General features: G+C 35.1%; 1 protein-coding gene across 1 annotated transcript in view; it reads right to left on the bottom strand.

The window, feature by feature from the left end:
* Nucleotides 1–15,630, bottom strand: part of SPATA17 (spermatogenesis associated 17) — a 96,702-nt gene that overhangs the window by 37,242 nt on the left and 43,830 nt on the right. The window contains exon 7 of the mRNA XM_080585078.1: nucleotides 909–1,112. Within this exon, the coding sequence (XP_080441204.1) occupies nucleotides 909–1,112 (204 nt within the window). The remainder of the gene's footprint in view (nucleotides 1–908; nucleotides 1,113–15,630) is intronic.

Raw genomic sequence — 15,630 nt, 5'->3', positions numbered from 1 at the left:
CACTGAAGAACAATGTTGATTCAATCAGTAAAACACAGGCAAATTGTAGCATGGCAACAAATAGTTTGAATCCAGTGGTAGAATTATAGAATTATAGAATCATAGAATGGCTTGGTTTGGAAGGAACCTTGAAGATCATCTAGTTTCAAGCCCCCTGCCATGACCAGGGACACTTTCCACTAGATCTGGTAGCCCAGGGCTCTATCCAACCTGGCCTCGAACACTTCCAGAGATGGGGCATCCACAATTTCTCTGTGCAGCCTGTTACAGTGCTTCACCACCTTCTGAGTAAAGAATTTCCTCCTAACTTCTAACCTAAATCTCTCCTCTTTCAGATTGAAACCATTGCCCCTTGTCCTATCACAATATACCCATTTAAAAAGTCATTCACCATCTTTTCTATAAGCCCCCTGTAAGTACTGAAAGGCTGCAATGAGGTTGCCCCAACTAAACAATTGATGCAGAACATGTAGAAACTTTTGTAATTACTGACACACAGCTAGTTGATGCAAAAGTACAGGAACTACTTCATACTGAGAGGATGTCTCTTGGTCTCCACATGGAAAACACAAAAAGAGTAATAAGTTATTTCAACTGGTTAATTTTATCTTTAATTTCTCCTATTTTTCATTGATTTAAAATTGGAACTTAGGAATTCTCCCTCTGATGAATCAGGATGATACTCAGTTTTATCAGATCTTCTCTTTGAAATCTCAGATGACTTTTTTGTTGTTTTTTCCAAAAAGACAAAAGCAGTCACATTTCCTTGTTTTACATACCACATACATTTCTTTTTCCTTAAAACAATTTGTGTCAAAGAATTATATTCTGAAAGCAAGCACTAGTTCTATAAATAAAGAAAATACACATAAAATATTTGACCAAAAAGAGACACTGAAAACTGTTACCTGAGGTTTCTGTCTGCCAATAGGTGGCAGGGATTCTCCAGCATGGAAAGTTGGAGGCCTTGTACAAGTTGGCCAGTCGTAGAGTTCATCTCTGAAGGGACTCTTCACTTGCTGCCGCCTGTGGCTCAGTGGCTTTGACTGCCGGAGCAGCAGTTCCATTGGATCTGGGGATTTTCTGAACGGCGAATTATATATGCCTGCAATCTGAGTAGAAAATGGGTTTACCTTTGACTTCAACTAACTTACAGTTGCAGTTACAAAAGTGTTTAAGTAAGATAGTGTAATGTATAATCTGTATTTTAGCCCTCCCAATGGGTATAATTTTCATTTTATTCAAGCAAGAAATACACAGCTGATTTTCGTGGACCTCAAACCCTCTTTTCTTTTGGTCACATCTTTCCTCTTCCACAGTAATAGTCAAAGAAATGTACCATTTTTTCCTTAAAAATAAATTAAATTGTACAAACTTACAACTAGGTTTAAAGACAAGTATTATACTTGTTTTGAAATATAAACTTGAGTTTATGTTTCTTTAAAAGCCATTTTAAATTACTATGCATAACAGAAATAAAAATATGTATTACTTATTATTTCTAAGCACATACGTGCTAAAATAAATATCCATACAAGGAAAAAGATAACTTTTGTCCCTTTAGACACTGTGCTAGCTAACTCGCAGTGTGGCATAAGACAATTGAAATTACAACATTTTTAAAAGTAAAACTGAGAGACTGGCTACAGGGAAACACAAGAACATTTACTGAATACCAAAAAATAGTAACTGTTTTTTTGCAGCAAAATGTCTTATTACATTTCTTTAACCATTCACATTTATTTAGTTTTATTAGTATAAAAGCTGTGAAAAACAAAAATTAAGATTAAAAAATGTGAATTGTGAATTGAACTAAAAATTTACATTCTTCATTTAATTTTGTTTCATTTTTTTCAGCACAAAGAAACAATACACTATTACATCAGTAGTGTGATGTAATATAATAATTACTAATATAAAGCATACATTTCAAATTCTTAGCTAGTAATCTCTGTCATTAACAGTCTGTGAATATCTGGCAAGACAAAATTATCCTAAATCATTCTGAATGATGATCATTCTACATTCCTAGAAATGTAGGAATTTTATCAGTTGTATATAAACACTCAAACGTATGTGAGTTTACTGAATAAGTTATGAACAGTAAAGTATCCATTCTAGTTAATAATTACTATGTGCTAAACATGAGAATTGGTGTACCAGATTGCACAAAGCAACTAAATTTCCAATAAAACAGATGAGATGCTTAAAAAACATTGTCTAAATAAGTAAATAAATAAATAAATAAACTGTTTTGCTTTAAGGAAAATTGTATTTTCTGTAACAGTATACAGTATAACAGACTTTGAAGGTAGATCAGTTTTGTTCAGTTATAATATATCACGCTTTGCGTTTATCATATTTATTTGCTATGAAGCATTGAATAAACATAGAATAAAAAAGACATCAGTCACTGGTTGTTCCTTTAGTTTTCAGGATGTCAGCTATAATGGCAGAGATCCATGCTTCAAATAGCAGACAAGCAGGATTGGTGGGGTGACTGCAAAATTGCAGGTCCATCTGTGTGATCTGTAAAATCCAGCTATATTTCAAGGTTTGGTTCTACACCTCTTGCTCTTATTCGCCTAAACATCTCATAAACTTGCAGATTCTCCTTATGATTTATTTTTTGTTGTATTTCATCCATTACCTTGTTACAATTTTCTTATCAGTGCAGCACAGTTTTGCTTGTGAACATTCAGTGACATGCAAGTCTTCCATAAGGACAAGTTCCATATGTTGTCTCAGGTTTTTTTGAACTATTGAATGCATTCCCGCTACATATTTGTTATGCAAGTTATCTCATATATAAAATGACACAGTCAAGGTCTTCCAAACAAATTAGATTCCATGCTGGAGCTATACAAACCAACCATGGTCATATAGCTCTTCACCCATTAGTCCTACCATGGCCAACGGATCTGTCTATACTATGAATTTTTGCCTTTATTTTGCTGATGACGGTAAAATAGAAAAGTAATTGTCTGTGATTACCATCTTTGCACATTTCACTGAATTTCACTGTACTGATACTTTATCTTTCTACCCATTCCTATATCCTCTGTGTTTAGTAGTTGTATCCTGACTAATGTGGAGAGTACCTTCTACATTCTAGCCAAGCCACGTGTCTGCAGAGGGCCCCAGGTAGTGAGAAAGATACTGCTCTTTTACTGTACATCTGCAGCACACATTTTATAGAAAACTACAATATCAATGAAAATACAAATGTTTTCCATGAGAAAAACATCTCCTTGCTCACCACTGAGAATCAGGATGATCTGGAATAAACCATTCTGCCATAAAAATGGCATGCTGAAGTTTCATTCATGGATTTGTTAATCAGTAGGAAATCCTGATCAGGGCTACCTAAAATTTACACAGCTTTTTAAGACGTCTAAAAATAAAATAAAATAAAATAAAATAAAATAAAATAAAATAAAATAAAATAAAAAGTAAAATCAAATAAATAAAATAAAATAATAAAATAAAATAAAATCATAAAATAAAAATGCTGAAAAGCAAATTGGTTAGGAAAATTTAACAGAAGAAAATTTAGATTTCTTCAGTCACATAGCACAAGATTGTTTCTTGTTTGTTTCCACAAAGAATAAAAATACAACATCTTAAATATTTCAAACATTTTTTCTCTAAAGAAATACAGGCGAGAATAACTTTAAAGTAATGTTTATTTGGGCTCTGAGAAATGGCATGACTTCTATCATTCACATTTAGAGAAGTATTAACGGACCTATGAGTATAATGGCTTTCTGGAATGGCATTTCATAATCCATATTGAGATACGATGTATGTTCTTGACATTTCTTTGTTTAAACATTTGGCAATAGAGAAATCTGTATTCAGAGTTCAAACACTGAAATGCAGTGCACAAATAGGATTGGCTTTCAGCACTTCTAATGACACCAAAATTAGCCATAATAGCTTTGGGAACCCACTGATTCAGTGTCATTTGGATTATTATTTCTGAAGAGGTGTCTGAACAAAGAGTCATCTTGTGTTGTTCTTTTTTTCATATATTATCAGGTTAAACATACATAAATAGTGTATCAACTATGAAAACAGATTTGCAGTTTTAGTGAGGCACATTAGTGAGGGCAGCTAGACACTTTGCAAGATGTTGCTTCTACAGTTGAAGCTCTTTGTGAGATCTGGGTCAAAATTAATTACGAAGTGCATTTTAACTAATGATTTTTCAAGCAATCCTGTTAATTACTTTACATTTTAATTATATATGTTCAAGTATTCAAACAGACAGATAGCAGAGCAATCAGCAGAGTTCATATCTGGACGGATAAAATTAATACTAATTTACTCTAAAATCCCCAAGGTTTGTGGCTAGGTTTTAAGCCTAGATTTAAAATGGGCGAAGTTTGGTAGCAGAGACAAGGGGATGAGTTTGGTTTTACTTTCTAGTTCAGACCAATCTCTGGCAAAATTCATTCACTTTAAAATATCTCTGCAAATCAGAGTCTTATTTTTGTGACTTCTTGCTTATGTGTTGTGTGCTGACGGATGTGCTATTCCTTCTACCCTTTGCAGGAAGATAGCAGTGTGCAGAAATCTTAAGAATCTGGAGGATCTAAGCCTTTGATACTTAATAATTTTTCATATCTTCTTGAGACCAGTACAATATATTAAAAGCATTATTTCACCTTTTCACTGCTTTAATGCAATATCATCTCAACTACAAAACCATTGTAGTTAATACTGCTTTTTCAGCGGTAGAAAAGTATCTGTCTTGAGATACTACTCCATACTTTGGAATCAAAGTATGAGGTAGATTTTGATTTTCTTCACTTTTAGTCCATACAAAAATATGCTACCCTCCCAAATATTATGACAGGTTACAAAAAGTACCTCTTCTGTAGTGAGTATGACACATTTTTCTGTACCCATGTTCTTCACAGCTAAGAAGGTACTCTGTCAAAGACTGCTTTCTGAGACTCCATTTCCAGGAACATTTTTCTGAAGTGACAAACACTATGGGGAAATCTGTGCTACTGTTAAAAATACTGCAACTGAGTTATTTGCAGTACTGTCATGCTGACTTCCAACTCAATAAGACCAAAGAAATCTCAGGAGGGGACTCTGCTAATAGCTTCTTACTGACCTCCTTACATCAGGCTCTTCTGCTGAATGGTGGCCCAATGGTGAATATGGCAAATGAGGTGTGAAAGCACAGATTTTTGTATTTTTTTTCTTTTTCTTTTTTTTATAAGACTATGGTTCTGATTCGTCAAGGGAAAAGAGAGAGAGAGAGAGAGAGAGAGAGAGAAAGAGAAATGAGTTATACAATAGATATATATTTCCCCTAGAATTCTCTGCCTCAGACCTTCCATCATGGAAACCCAAGCATGACCTGGAATATTAATTGTGTCAGGTCAAGCATACTGGCAAATGTATCATTTGTTACCCAGTCATCCTTAGCATTACATTAATATTTTGAATCATTTTGCATTTCTAACACTCTATCATTTAGTTTTCTCTCAATCATTTTCTTATTTTTATAATTAATGGTGGCATATAAAGAAAAAAAAATCAGAAAATAGATATTAATTTAATGATGGAAGGAAAAGAAATCAAGGAAAAATGTGTGGGTGTGTGTGTTTTAAATATTCTGTATCTCTTCCACCTCTTATCCTAATCTTAGTCTATACTGTAGCATATGCATTTTTGTCTTTTCCTGTTTATCATTTCCATAAGCAGAGAAAAATTTAACTGTTACTTAACAGCTACTGTTCTGAAAATAATCACACCTGCAAAATTAAAAATCAATGACGTTGAGCTGAAGAGTAAATGTAAGCATGAAGTTAACCGAAAATGTATCCTCCCTCATGTATTTTAAATATATTTTACTGTAATTCAAGTATTCAACTAAACTATAATAAAGGTATGCTCTGTTTTAATTATTTTTCCATATCAACTCTGAAAGTATGAAATAATGAACATATGTCATGAATATAAATGTTTCTTTTAGCATTCATTTATTTCTGAAAAAAAAAAAATACCTTTGAGGGAGGAAGCCTTTTCAAGCAACTGCCACAGTAAGAATCTAAATAAGGTTCTACTTTCTCAGTCTGCTCTTTTAATAAGGAGTTAAATGACTCCTTCTTCAAAATGCATATAAGGAGACAGAAAATACTTCAACAACATAAGGAATTAACTTTAAAATCCTTTTTTCTCCAATATATTTTGTATTAAAAAAAATAATAATAATCTAAGCAAGCTGAGAGAAGAGGTAAGAGATCTTTAAAAGCCATAAAAGTAAAAGCATGAAGGAGAGCTGTGAATGAAATATTTGCTAGAGAAGGGATTGCTGAATCAACACTGACCAATGCACTTCATCATAATTATCAGGACATACTACTGCCAGGGGATTTATAAAAATCCCACTCAGCAAATAATTGCCCTGCTGTTAGGAGATAGTCGGAGTGTTAACACACTGTCACAGTCCAGCGTTTAGTAAGATATTCAACATTCAATTACTCTTGCTGAGAACTAAAAGGAAACATGATCATTTCTCAGCTACTGCAGTTATGCTTCCACATGAATTCCAGAGAACAATCTTGTTAATCCCCAGATATAGTTTCTCTAGGAGGTAAAAGAAATACCTCAAAACATTAATGATTCACAAGGAAAAAAAATGTTTAAATGATGCTGCAGCAACATCTGTAAGAAAATGAATTTAAAACTTTTAAATAACTAGTTTATTACAGGCTGTCAAAATTTTCCTTAAATTAAGAAAATAAAGGGATAACATTTTTAATATAAAATGTACTGGGGAAATAGTCATCTATTAAAATTCTGTAAATAATATCCTAGTAGCAAGTATAATAAAATGATGTCCACTAAATCAAATCTGAAACATCAAAATATTTAAACCACGTGACAGTGTCTTCTCCTAGGAGTAATCTGTGACTTTGTGATTAATATGGACATACTTTTATATGAGAATTAATAGATATAGCATAAGCATTATTCAGATATTGGGAAAAAAATCCCTGTTCCGGTTCAACATTCCAATTCAAAAGAAAATTTCCTTACTATGGCTAACAATAGAAAAAAATGTCACCCATCCAGTAAAATATACAAATGCCAGTTTAGTGCTCACTGACCTAATGCTAGTCCTTGGGCCTGATCCTGTAACACTTATAAAATCATACTCAGGAATTGTATCTAAATAAGAATTGGAGGACCTTACCTGTTATTATAGATAAGGTATTTTAGTTTTGTTTGAGATAGAGTTTTACGTAAAGACTGAAGAATTCATAAATGAGTGATGAGTACTGTATATTCTTTCAAGTGGGATTAATTACCTGTCTTCTGCCTAATATATATTCTGTTTAAACAGAGTAATAGAAGCATTAATTATTGTTATTCTGCTTTCAGATTTTAAAGCTTAGTTCAGTCCTCTTCATCTGTTAAATGTTTTCTTGATATCAAAATAATAGTACAACCACATTTTAAATGCACGTTTGTAAGTAAAACAAGCTGCAATTCTATGGACTATACAAAGAGGTGTCAAGGAAACATTCAAGTCCCTTGTTCTGGCCACAGATCATAAAATCAACCTCTAAACCTGCTGACACTAAGCTCTGTTGCAGGAAGCAGAACTGTAATTGAGTCTCCAAATAGGTAAGAACTGCTTGGGTTTAGGCAACAAGATAAAAGATAAACAAACTCTTAGCTTAATGCATGGATCACTATGTCACGATATCCAAAACACGGCAGCCAAACAAATGCTGAGGCATCCCAAAAATGTATTCATCTTTCACTGATTGACTCTATGACCACGGCTTGTTCCGTCAAACCTAATTCTTATGCAGGCTCTTGATGACTTGACTAGATCAGGAATAATAATTTGCATGAGTGAGTGATGGCATGGGAAACAATACTCATGATGAAGATACAAAACAGAGACATTCAAAGTTTTTTTATTGACTTCTCATGTTACTTCTAACTGATTTCAAATAAGCAATTTTAACTTACTTAATGACTTTATTTTAGAAATAGGAATGGGAAATTCCATTAGTGTTATCATTTGTTCTTTAAGTGCTAGAGTGAATATAGGATCACGTACAAATTCTAGGAACCTCTAGAATCAACCTGCTTCTACAACTACCCACTGTAAATGGAAGTTGAAGAATAATCTCTGAAAGTAGTTTCATTCTTCTGTGTCTCAATAACCGCATGTGAAAACACAGTGTATATTTCCTTACTGCACAGGAATATTTTGAGGCTAAAATTATTTATACTCATGAGAAGTTTCAAAGAACCTTGACACACTTATGTAAATGTGACATTATTTATGTCTTTAACATTAAATTTTCATCAGTTATCATTGTGATAATGCAAAAGATTAGCTTTATGGGAAAAAAAAAGCAACTTGAAAATCACTGCTTTTCTTACTGGATAGAGAAAAATTCTTGTAATTATACCATTCTGAATTTGAATCTTTGAATTTGGAACACTAGAGGTTACCTAGGGCAAGTATATCAAAAGACTGGAGAACCTCTACTTGATAGATAGAAATAGAAATCATGGAAATTTACTTTGTTTAACAACAACAACAAAAAAAAAAGCAAAAAAAAAAGCAAGAGAATTCATTCACTTCTCAAAAACAAACAAACAAAAAACACACAACCAAATGATGTAACGTTTAATTGATTTTCATTGTTCCTTATGTCTGTTGCATTGTGTTTACATGTGAATCTTCCCTTACTGATACAGGTTTATTCTGACAGATTTATTAAACAAATTGCTGCAGTAAACCTATACGATAAGACAATTATTAAAACCTCAAAAAGTGGCAGTATGTTTAATAAAGCACTCTTCAATGACACCAATAAATGATGAAGTGAAGGGAGGTTTAATGAATGGTCCTAGTATTGTAAACAGGAAAGAACAAAGAAGAGGGAACCAAGCCATGTTAGTTAGATTAGTACAGTCAGAAATGAGTAGAAATGAGTGATGTGATAACAAAACAAACAAAGAGATCAACATTTTCTTAAAAGACTGTTGAAACAGAAAAACTGGAAGCAAAGAAAACGTAAAATAAAGGTAAGAAAACAAACAATATACGAGGGAAGATATACAGTTCTCATGATGCCCATTGCAGGATAAATGCATTTCCCAAATTAACACTATATATTAGATACTAAAAAAGCATTGAAAATTGAATTGAATATTGAAACAGTGCAAGTTAATGAAAGAACTTTACTATCATACTATTCACTTGCCTAAGAAATGAAAAGCAACAGAATTGGTGTGTACATCACTCATCTTGAAGCCTCATTAAAGCAAGGATACCATCAGTGCCACTTAACCAATAAGAAGGTTTGCTGTTGATAAATGTACGGCATTTTATCTTCATGACTTCTCCCATGCCATCCTTAACTTCCCTCTACTTATGCACTCATCTCTTATTTAGCATCTACTTCTTCTGCTATTATAGGTTCAAAAGTTACCTCAGGAAGACCGCACTTCACATCAAACTTGTATACAGACCAGTTGGACAACTACGCATCATGCAACTGTATCCCAATAACTGTTTCAGGAACATCAGTGGAGCTCCAGTCTGTGCAAGTGGGAGCGAATGTGGCTCTGTGTGTGAGCTATTTAGTTCATATTTGTACTGTTGTAATTTCCCTGCAATACAGATTCTTTCTTAAATGTTTGTATCACAACATACACAAAGCCCCCATTCAATATATAACTCCCTCATCATTTTTCTGACCCTGCAGCAATCCAACCCTTTTGCCACCTCAATTGACAGTAAAACACAAAATGTGGTCATGTTTTTTCTAAGTTCTCAGCATGTACACTTTTGATAGAACACACAGCTTGTCCTTTAAACTCTGCCATTAATCCTACCCACAGGAGTAGAGCAATAATTTTGTTGCCCAGAAAAAACACAGAAACACAGATTATGCAATTCAGATGCTGAAAAAGACAGTTTATGTAGAGGGACCTTCTAGCTAGTGGATTTTTAAATCACTAATTCTGAATACAGAGATCTCTAACATGCTTAGTATGAGTGACATGCCTTGTAACAAGCTATTTAACAGCAGCTCTGGGAAATATCGCCATACCTACATGGACAAACCTTTATACAACTCAGTTGTAGGTCTTTGCATGGGATCAATAACAAAAAAAGAACTCCAACTTTACATACTATTGTGTATTAAGTTCTTTCTAACAACAGATAGTTTTCCAATGTAAAATCTTTCTCATTTCTTTGGACAGTAAATTACTGCCAAATTTTCTTGCTGGTATTAAAGTGGAAGGTATCTAAAATGATTTTATAATAAGCAGCCTCAAGGAAAAATAGAGAATGTAGTGCTGCTGCAGAACATGGCTAAAATTATTAAATTTGTTCTATTTTTAAGTTCTTTCACTCACTATCTCTACAAAATAGAATGAGAATGTCTTTTTTTTTTTTTTTTTTTTTAACAGGGGAGTGTGTGAAAGGGAGAAATTGGAAACACTTTCACTTAGCACTTGCACTAAAATAAGACTTTTGAGAAGAGTGAATGGGAAGGACCCAGTTTTAGGGAGTGGTGGAAACTGCTATTTTCAAATACTTTTCACTGACACTCAGGAGAAATACACCTGGAATAGTGCATAGCCATCTAATTCTTATAGAAGGTAGGTCACTGGATTTGTTGAACCTCAGTTGGTTCACATGGGCCCACTTCTCAGGCTCGTCCAGGTCTGTTTGGATGGCATCCCTTCCTTCAGTTGCATAAATTGCACCACTCAGCTTGGTGTCATCTGTAAACTTGCTGATGGTGCACTCAATCTCATTGTCTATGTCACCGATAATGAACAGCATCAATTCCAAGACAGACCCCTGAGGAGCACCACTTGTCACGAGCCTCCAGCTGAACATAGAGCCATTGACCACCACTGTCTGGGTGCTACCTTCAAGTCAGTTCCTTATCCAATGAATGGTCCACTCTTCAAGTCCATCTCTCTCCAATTTTGTTCCAAGTATTCCTAGAATAAGTAATCCCAAAGGGCAAGAGCTGGGCTCAAAGTCTAAGTGAACTAAACATTTCTGAGTGTGCATACAAATAATTTTTTGAGTTAAGAATCATTGGGAATAACCCTCTAGATATAAATATTTCTTTGTTCAGGTACAATGCCTTCCAGAAAAACAGCTCAGTTACTGGTCACTTCCAGTCTACCCTACTTTGTCCTTCTTTTTGACAGGAACATTAAACAGCATTAACTGATATTCTTTACAAGCAAACTGAGATTGTAGGTGTGTATAGTGTCCCTTGAGGCACAAGAGTTGAATTATTTTCCTACAGTGATACCTGTGAATAGAGTGATACATCTGGTTTCCAAGATGGAAGTGAATACACAAAGAAGGCTTGCTGATCTAACATACCTGTCAGAAATACTGTAAGAAGGATTTAATGTACATTGAAAATCCTCTGGAAAGAATATTTTATAAAAACAGAACACTGTAGCATAAAGTGCTTTATATACTAATGCCATTAAAATGTAGCTGCAAGTCTGCCTGAAAGCTAGGAAAGCTCACTCTTTCCTCTTTAATTTAAATGGGATTTTTTATGGTGCAAGCTTTGGAAAGTAGTGAGAAACACCTGACTTCTTGGCAGAGAAGTGATGAGTAATTAAACATCCATGGATAGGTGGGGACGTTCAGTGATTGGGGCACCTACATTAAAAAAAAATTAACCATTTTAGTTCATCTTCAGGAAGTATTAGTACTTATAATGAATGATAATTTAATCCCCTGAATGTTTTAGAGACAGGATAATAAAATTACAACAGTAAAGAGGGAGGAAATAAAATGTAAAAGGTAAGAGCTAATTCATTCTTCATGCTAGCTCAGTCCTTGGCCTTTCCTGAACAGACACTGCCAATAGTAACAAATTATGTATAATCATTTTGTGATGTGGACTGTTCACTCGGGACTAAACTCAAATGACCAAACTTGCAGCCTTGTCTCTTAAACTGTGCATCTGAAGATCAAAGGCCAGTGCTTTATCCACTGAATCCTCACCTTTATAAGAATAAAACTGCCAGGTGTCCAGAGACAGAGTTGGTGTCAAACAGTGTCATTTTAGACCAATTGTTTTTCAAGTTCTTACAGGACAGTGCATTATGTTAGAAGCATTTTAATTAGTTGTGCCTTCTGAATATTCATTACTCTGCTCCAGGAAGAATTTTGTGGCTTTCATTTTTCCTCACTTAGCACATTTACACATAATATAATTGCAGTAATTTCAATAGAACGAACTCCTGATTTCCAGTACTGTAAAAAGGGGACACATATACTCAATGTAATGTTAATGAATTGCAACCTCTGTTGGCAGGAAAAATGTAATTAATAGAAACAATACAGTTATCAAATTTATGATAACTTAGCATTGAATTGAATTTAAATACAGAGTTAAAAATATTTTTATTATATGAATTGACAAACAGGAAATAAAGACTGATGCAATTGATAAAAGTTATATAATTTTGAGTTCTACATTAACTACAGAAAATCAAAAGTTCTGAAAAAAAAAACCCTAAAATGTAACTTTGTAGCATATTTTTTGCTTTATACAAAAAAAAAGCCCTAATCCAAACTCCATGGAAGTCTGATAAATGACTCCCATTATCCCAAAGTGGAATTGCTTATGGAACATGAGTGTTACTCAGAGTAGGAGCAGCAAACTCCTGGAAAGTATTATCTCAGTCCAGACTAGTTCTGTTAAAAATACTTATTTATTTTACAGCATCAGCTGCTATATCACTACAAGTCATCTTTTTCAGTGTATGAGGACAATGGGGATAAATATGCAGCAAATACCAGCCACATTTCTAAGCACATTAGCCTTGACTCAGCAGAAAGATAACGAGACACTCCAGCAGGCACTGAGAACTGGAGGAAATACTACAGTCCAAATAGATAACACATCTTTTTACTGGCACCTATTGAAGAAATGCAATAGATACATATATTTTTTTAATCTTTAAAACAGTAAAGACCTACTATTACACATGGACTTTATTTTTCTCTTGCAGCTCTAAATGACCAAGTTGCTTATGACCAGTATCTGTTCATAAACTGCCAAATGATATCAGAGAAAATTACCAACCTTACTAAAGAGGGAGGAGAGTGATGGACTTTATTGTTGCTTGGAGTGGAAGAGGAAATCAGCAGACACTCATGAAATGGTGGAGAAAGAATAAGGCACTTTGCAATTGCATGTTCCCCTATGACAGAATACCAGAGACAGTATATGCTGTGAAATCAGCATGCTGCAAAACAATACTGCAATGAGAATGAGTCAACTTGGTCTTCAAAGGAAGCACAATCCAAGGGCTAGTGTTGTGGGCTTATGTTCTTTCTGTTGAAGTTACTCTTTCTCTGAGAATCCTCAGGAGAGAAAGGAACTGGAGGAATACAGAGGCAAAAGCTCTGTAAAATTTCCTTTAATAATCCATAAATGGAAAGCTCTACAACAAACGTCCTTCAACTACAGAAAATGGGAGAGTGTTCTTGGCTTGTCATTATATTGCTCCAATGCCTCATTTTATCACTTTTCCCTAGATACATGCTGCTGGCCACTGTCAGAGATAGGATGCTGGGCCAAGAGATTCTTCATCTTGACTCAGATGAGTCTTCAAATTGATCAGGGTCCAAGAGAAAGAAGATTCTGCTATATATAAGTCAAGAGTCTGGGTAGGCATACACACACAACTGCACAATTCATGTTTTTCAGTGTCTCAATACTTAATGCATTCAGTGAGAAGATCTCACAGTATGGAGGACCAATATTAGCTCATCTAATCTCAGCAGGTTTTATCACAGAACATGAAATCCAGTTTTGGAAACAAGTCCACCAGCCAGAGCAATGGTAAGCTGAAATGATATGTATAACACCACATTCTTAATAATGTCAAAGCAGGTTTTGCAACTGTGTGACAAAGGCTTCAAGCTTTTGTAGACATTATATGACAAAGAACTTTTGCATTCTAGACTAGTTTTACATTCATTTTTCTCTTAAAAAAGGTAAGATCTTAGATTCTTGTTTAAGAATTTTTGGAAAATTAGAACACATTTATCTGATTAGAAGCGCAGAGGAAAGTTGGAGAGAAGACAATTAAATTCTCTTTTATTTCACCCAGTACATTTGCCTGTATGGAAAAAACTAAAGAGTAAAGAGAAAAGATCTTTTGCACCTCTAATTCTAATACTTTTCTCAGTGACAGAAGGAATGATAACAGCGAAAGGTTTTTTTAAGCTGTGAGGCTCAGAAGACTGTTTCCATAGAGTCTTTTCCCAATCTCAGTGACTTAAAAAGACACACATCACTCTGCTCCTTCCACCACTTCTCCTGCTCTGGATCCTTCCACTTACCACTGCCTTCTCCTCACCACAACACTATGGACTTGCAGGTCCTCTACCTGGGTAGTAGTGCTAACAGCAGCTACACACTTGTTTTCACTCAGAATCAGACTCACCTCTGTAGTGTGCCCTGGCAGCCAGGAGGGCCAACCACATCCTGGGGTGCATCAAGCACGGCATTGCTAGTCGGTCGAGGGAAGTGATTGTCCTGCTTTACTCTGCGCTGGTGCGGCCTCACCTCGAGTACTGTGTGCAGTTCTGGGCACCACAGTACAAGAACGACATTAAACTGTTGGAGAGTGTCCAGAGGAGGGCAACAAAGATGGTAAAGGGCCTAGAGGGGAAGACATATGAGGAACGGCTGAGGTCAATGGGCCTGTTCAGCCTGGAGAGGAGGAGGCTGAGGGGAGACCTCATCGCGGTCTACAGCTTCCTCGTGAGGGGGAGTGAAGAGGCAGGTGACCTATTCTCCATAAACACCAGTGATAGGACAAGTGGGAACGGTGTTAAGCTGAGGCAGGAGAAGTTTAGGCTGGACATCAGGAAGAGGTTCTTCACCAAGAGGGTGGTCGCACACTGGAACAGGATCCACAGTAAAGTAGTCACTGCACCAAGCCTGTCTGAATTTAAGAAGAGATTGGACTGTGCACTTAGTCACATGGTCCAAACTTTTGGGTAGACCTGTGCGGTGCCAGGAGTTGGACTTGATGATCCTTATGGGTCCCTTCTAACTTGGGATATTCTATGATTCTATGATCATTGCTTGGTCCATCTACAGTTACTTAAACAATACATGTCAGTATTCTAGCTTGATGCTGGTTCTCTGGAGTTATTCTATCATATATTAATCATCATTTTAAGGCAATGACCTGAATTTCCAAAATTTGTATCAAATGCTAACGATAGGAATCACTCCACCACAATGCAACAAATGAGGGCTCTTTGTACCAACTTCTCAGCCATTCTGTGCTTCTACAGTGTGCCATCAATGTATTCAGTGATTCCATCTTTTGTTGACCTTACAGGGAGTTTGTCAGCACTTTGCAAAGGATAGCCCTTCTTACAAATGTTAGCCTTTTTTGTATGACAAAGAACAGAAGGTATTCAATTACAGTGAGTTTTTTGAATACACAGACAGGAACACAAGGGATATATATTGATGATCTGTATAGATTAACTTATTTATAATAGAAAACCACATTAGATATCTAGTTCATTTATTAGTGACAACTGAAAAA

This window comes from Anser brachyrhynchus (genome assembly GCF_964034855.1).
Source record: "Anser brachyrhynchus genome assembly, chromosome: 3".
In the NCBI taxonomy this organism is placed as follows: domain Eukaryota; kingdom Metazoa; phylum Chordata; class Aves; order Anseriformes; family Anatidae; genus Anser; species Anser brachyrhynchus.
Note: the sequence above shows the minus strand (reverse complement) of the source record. Positions and strands in the feature narration are given on the sequence as shown.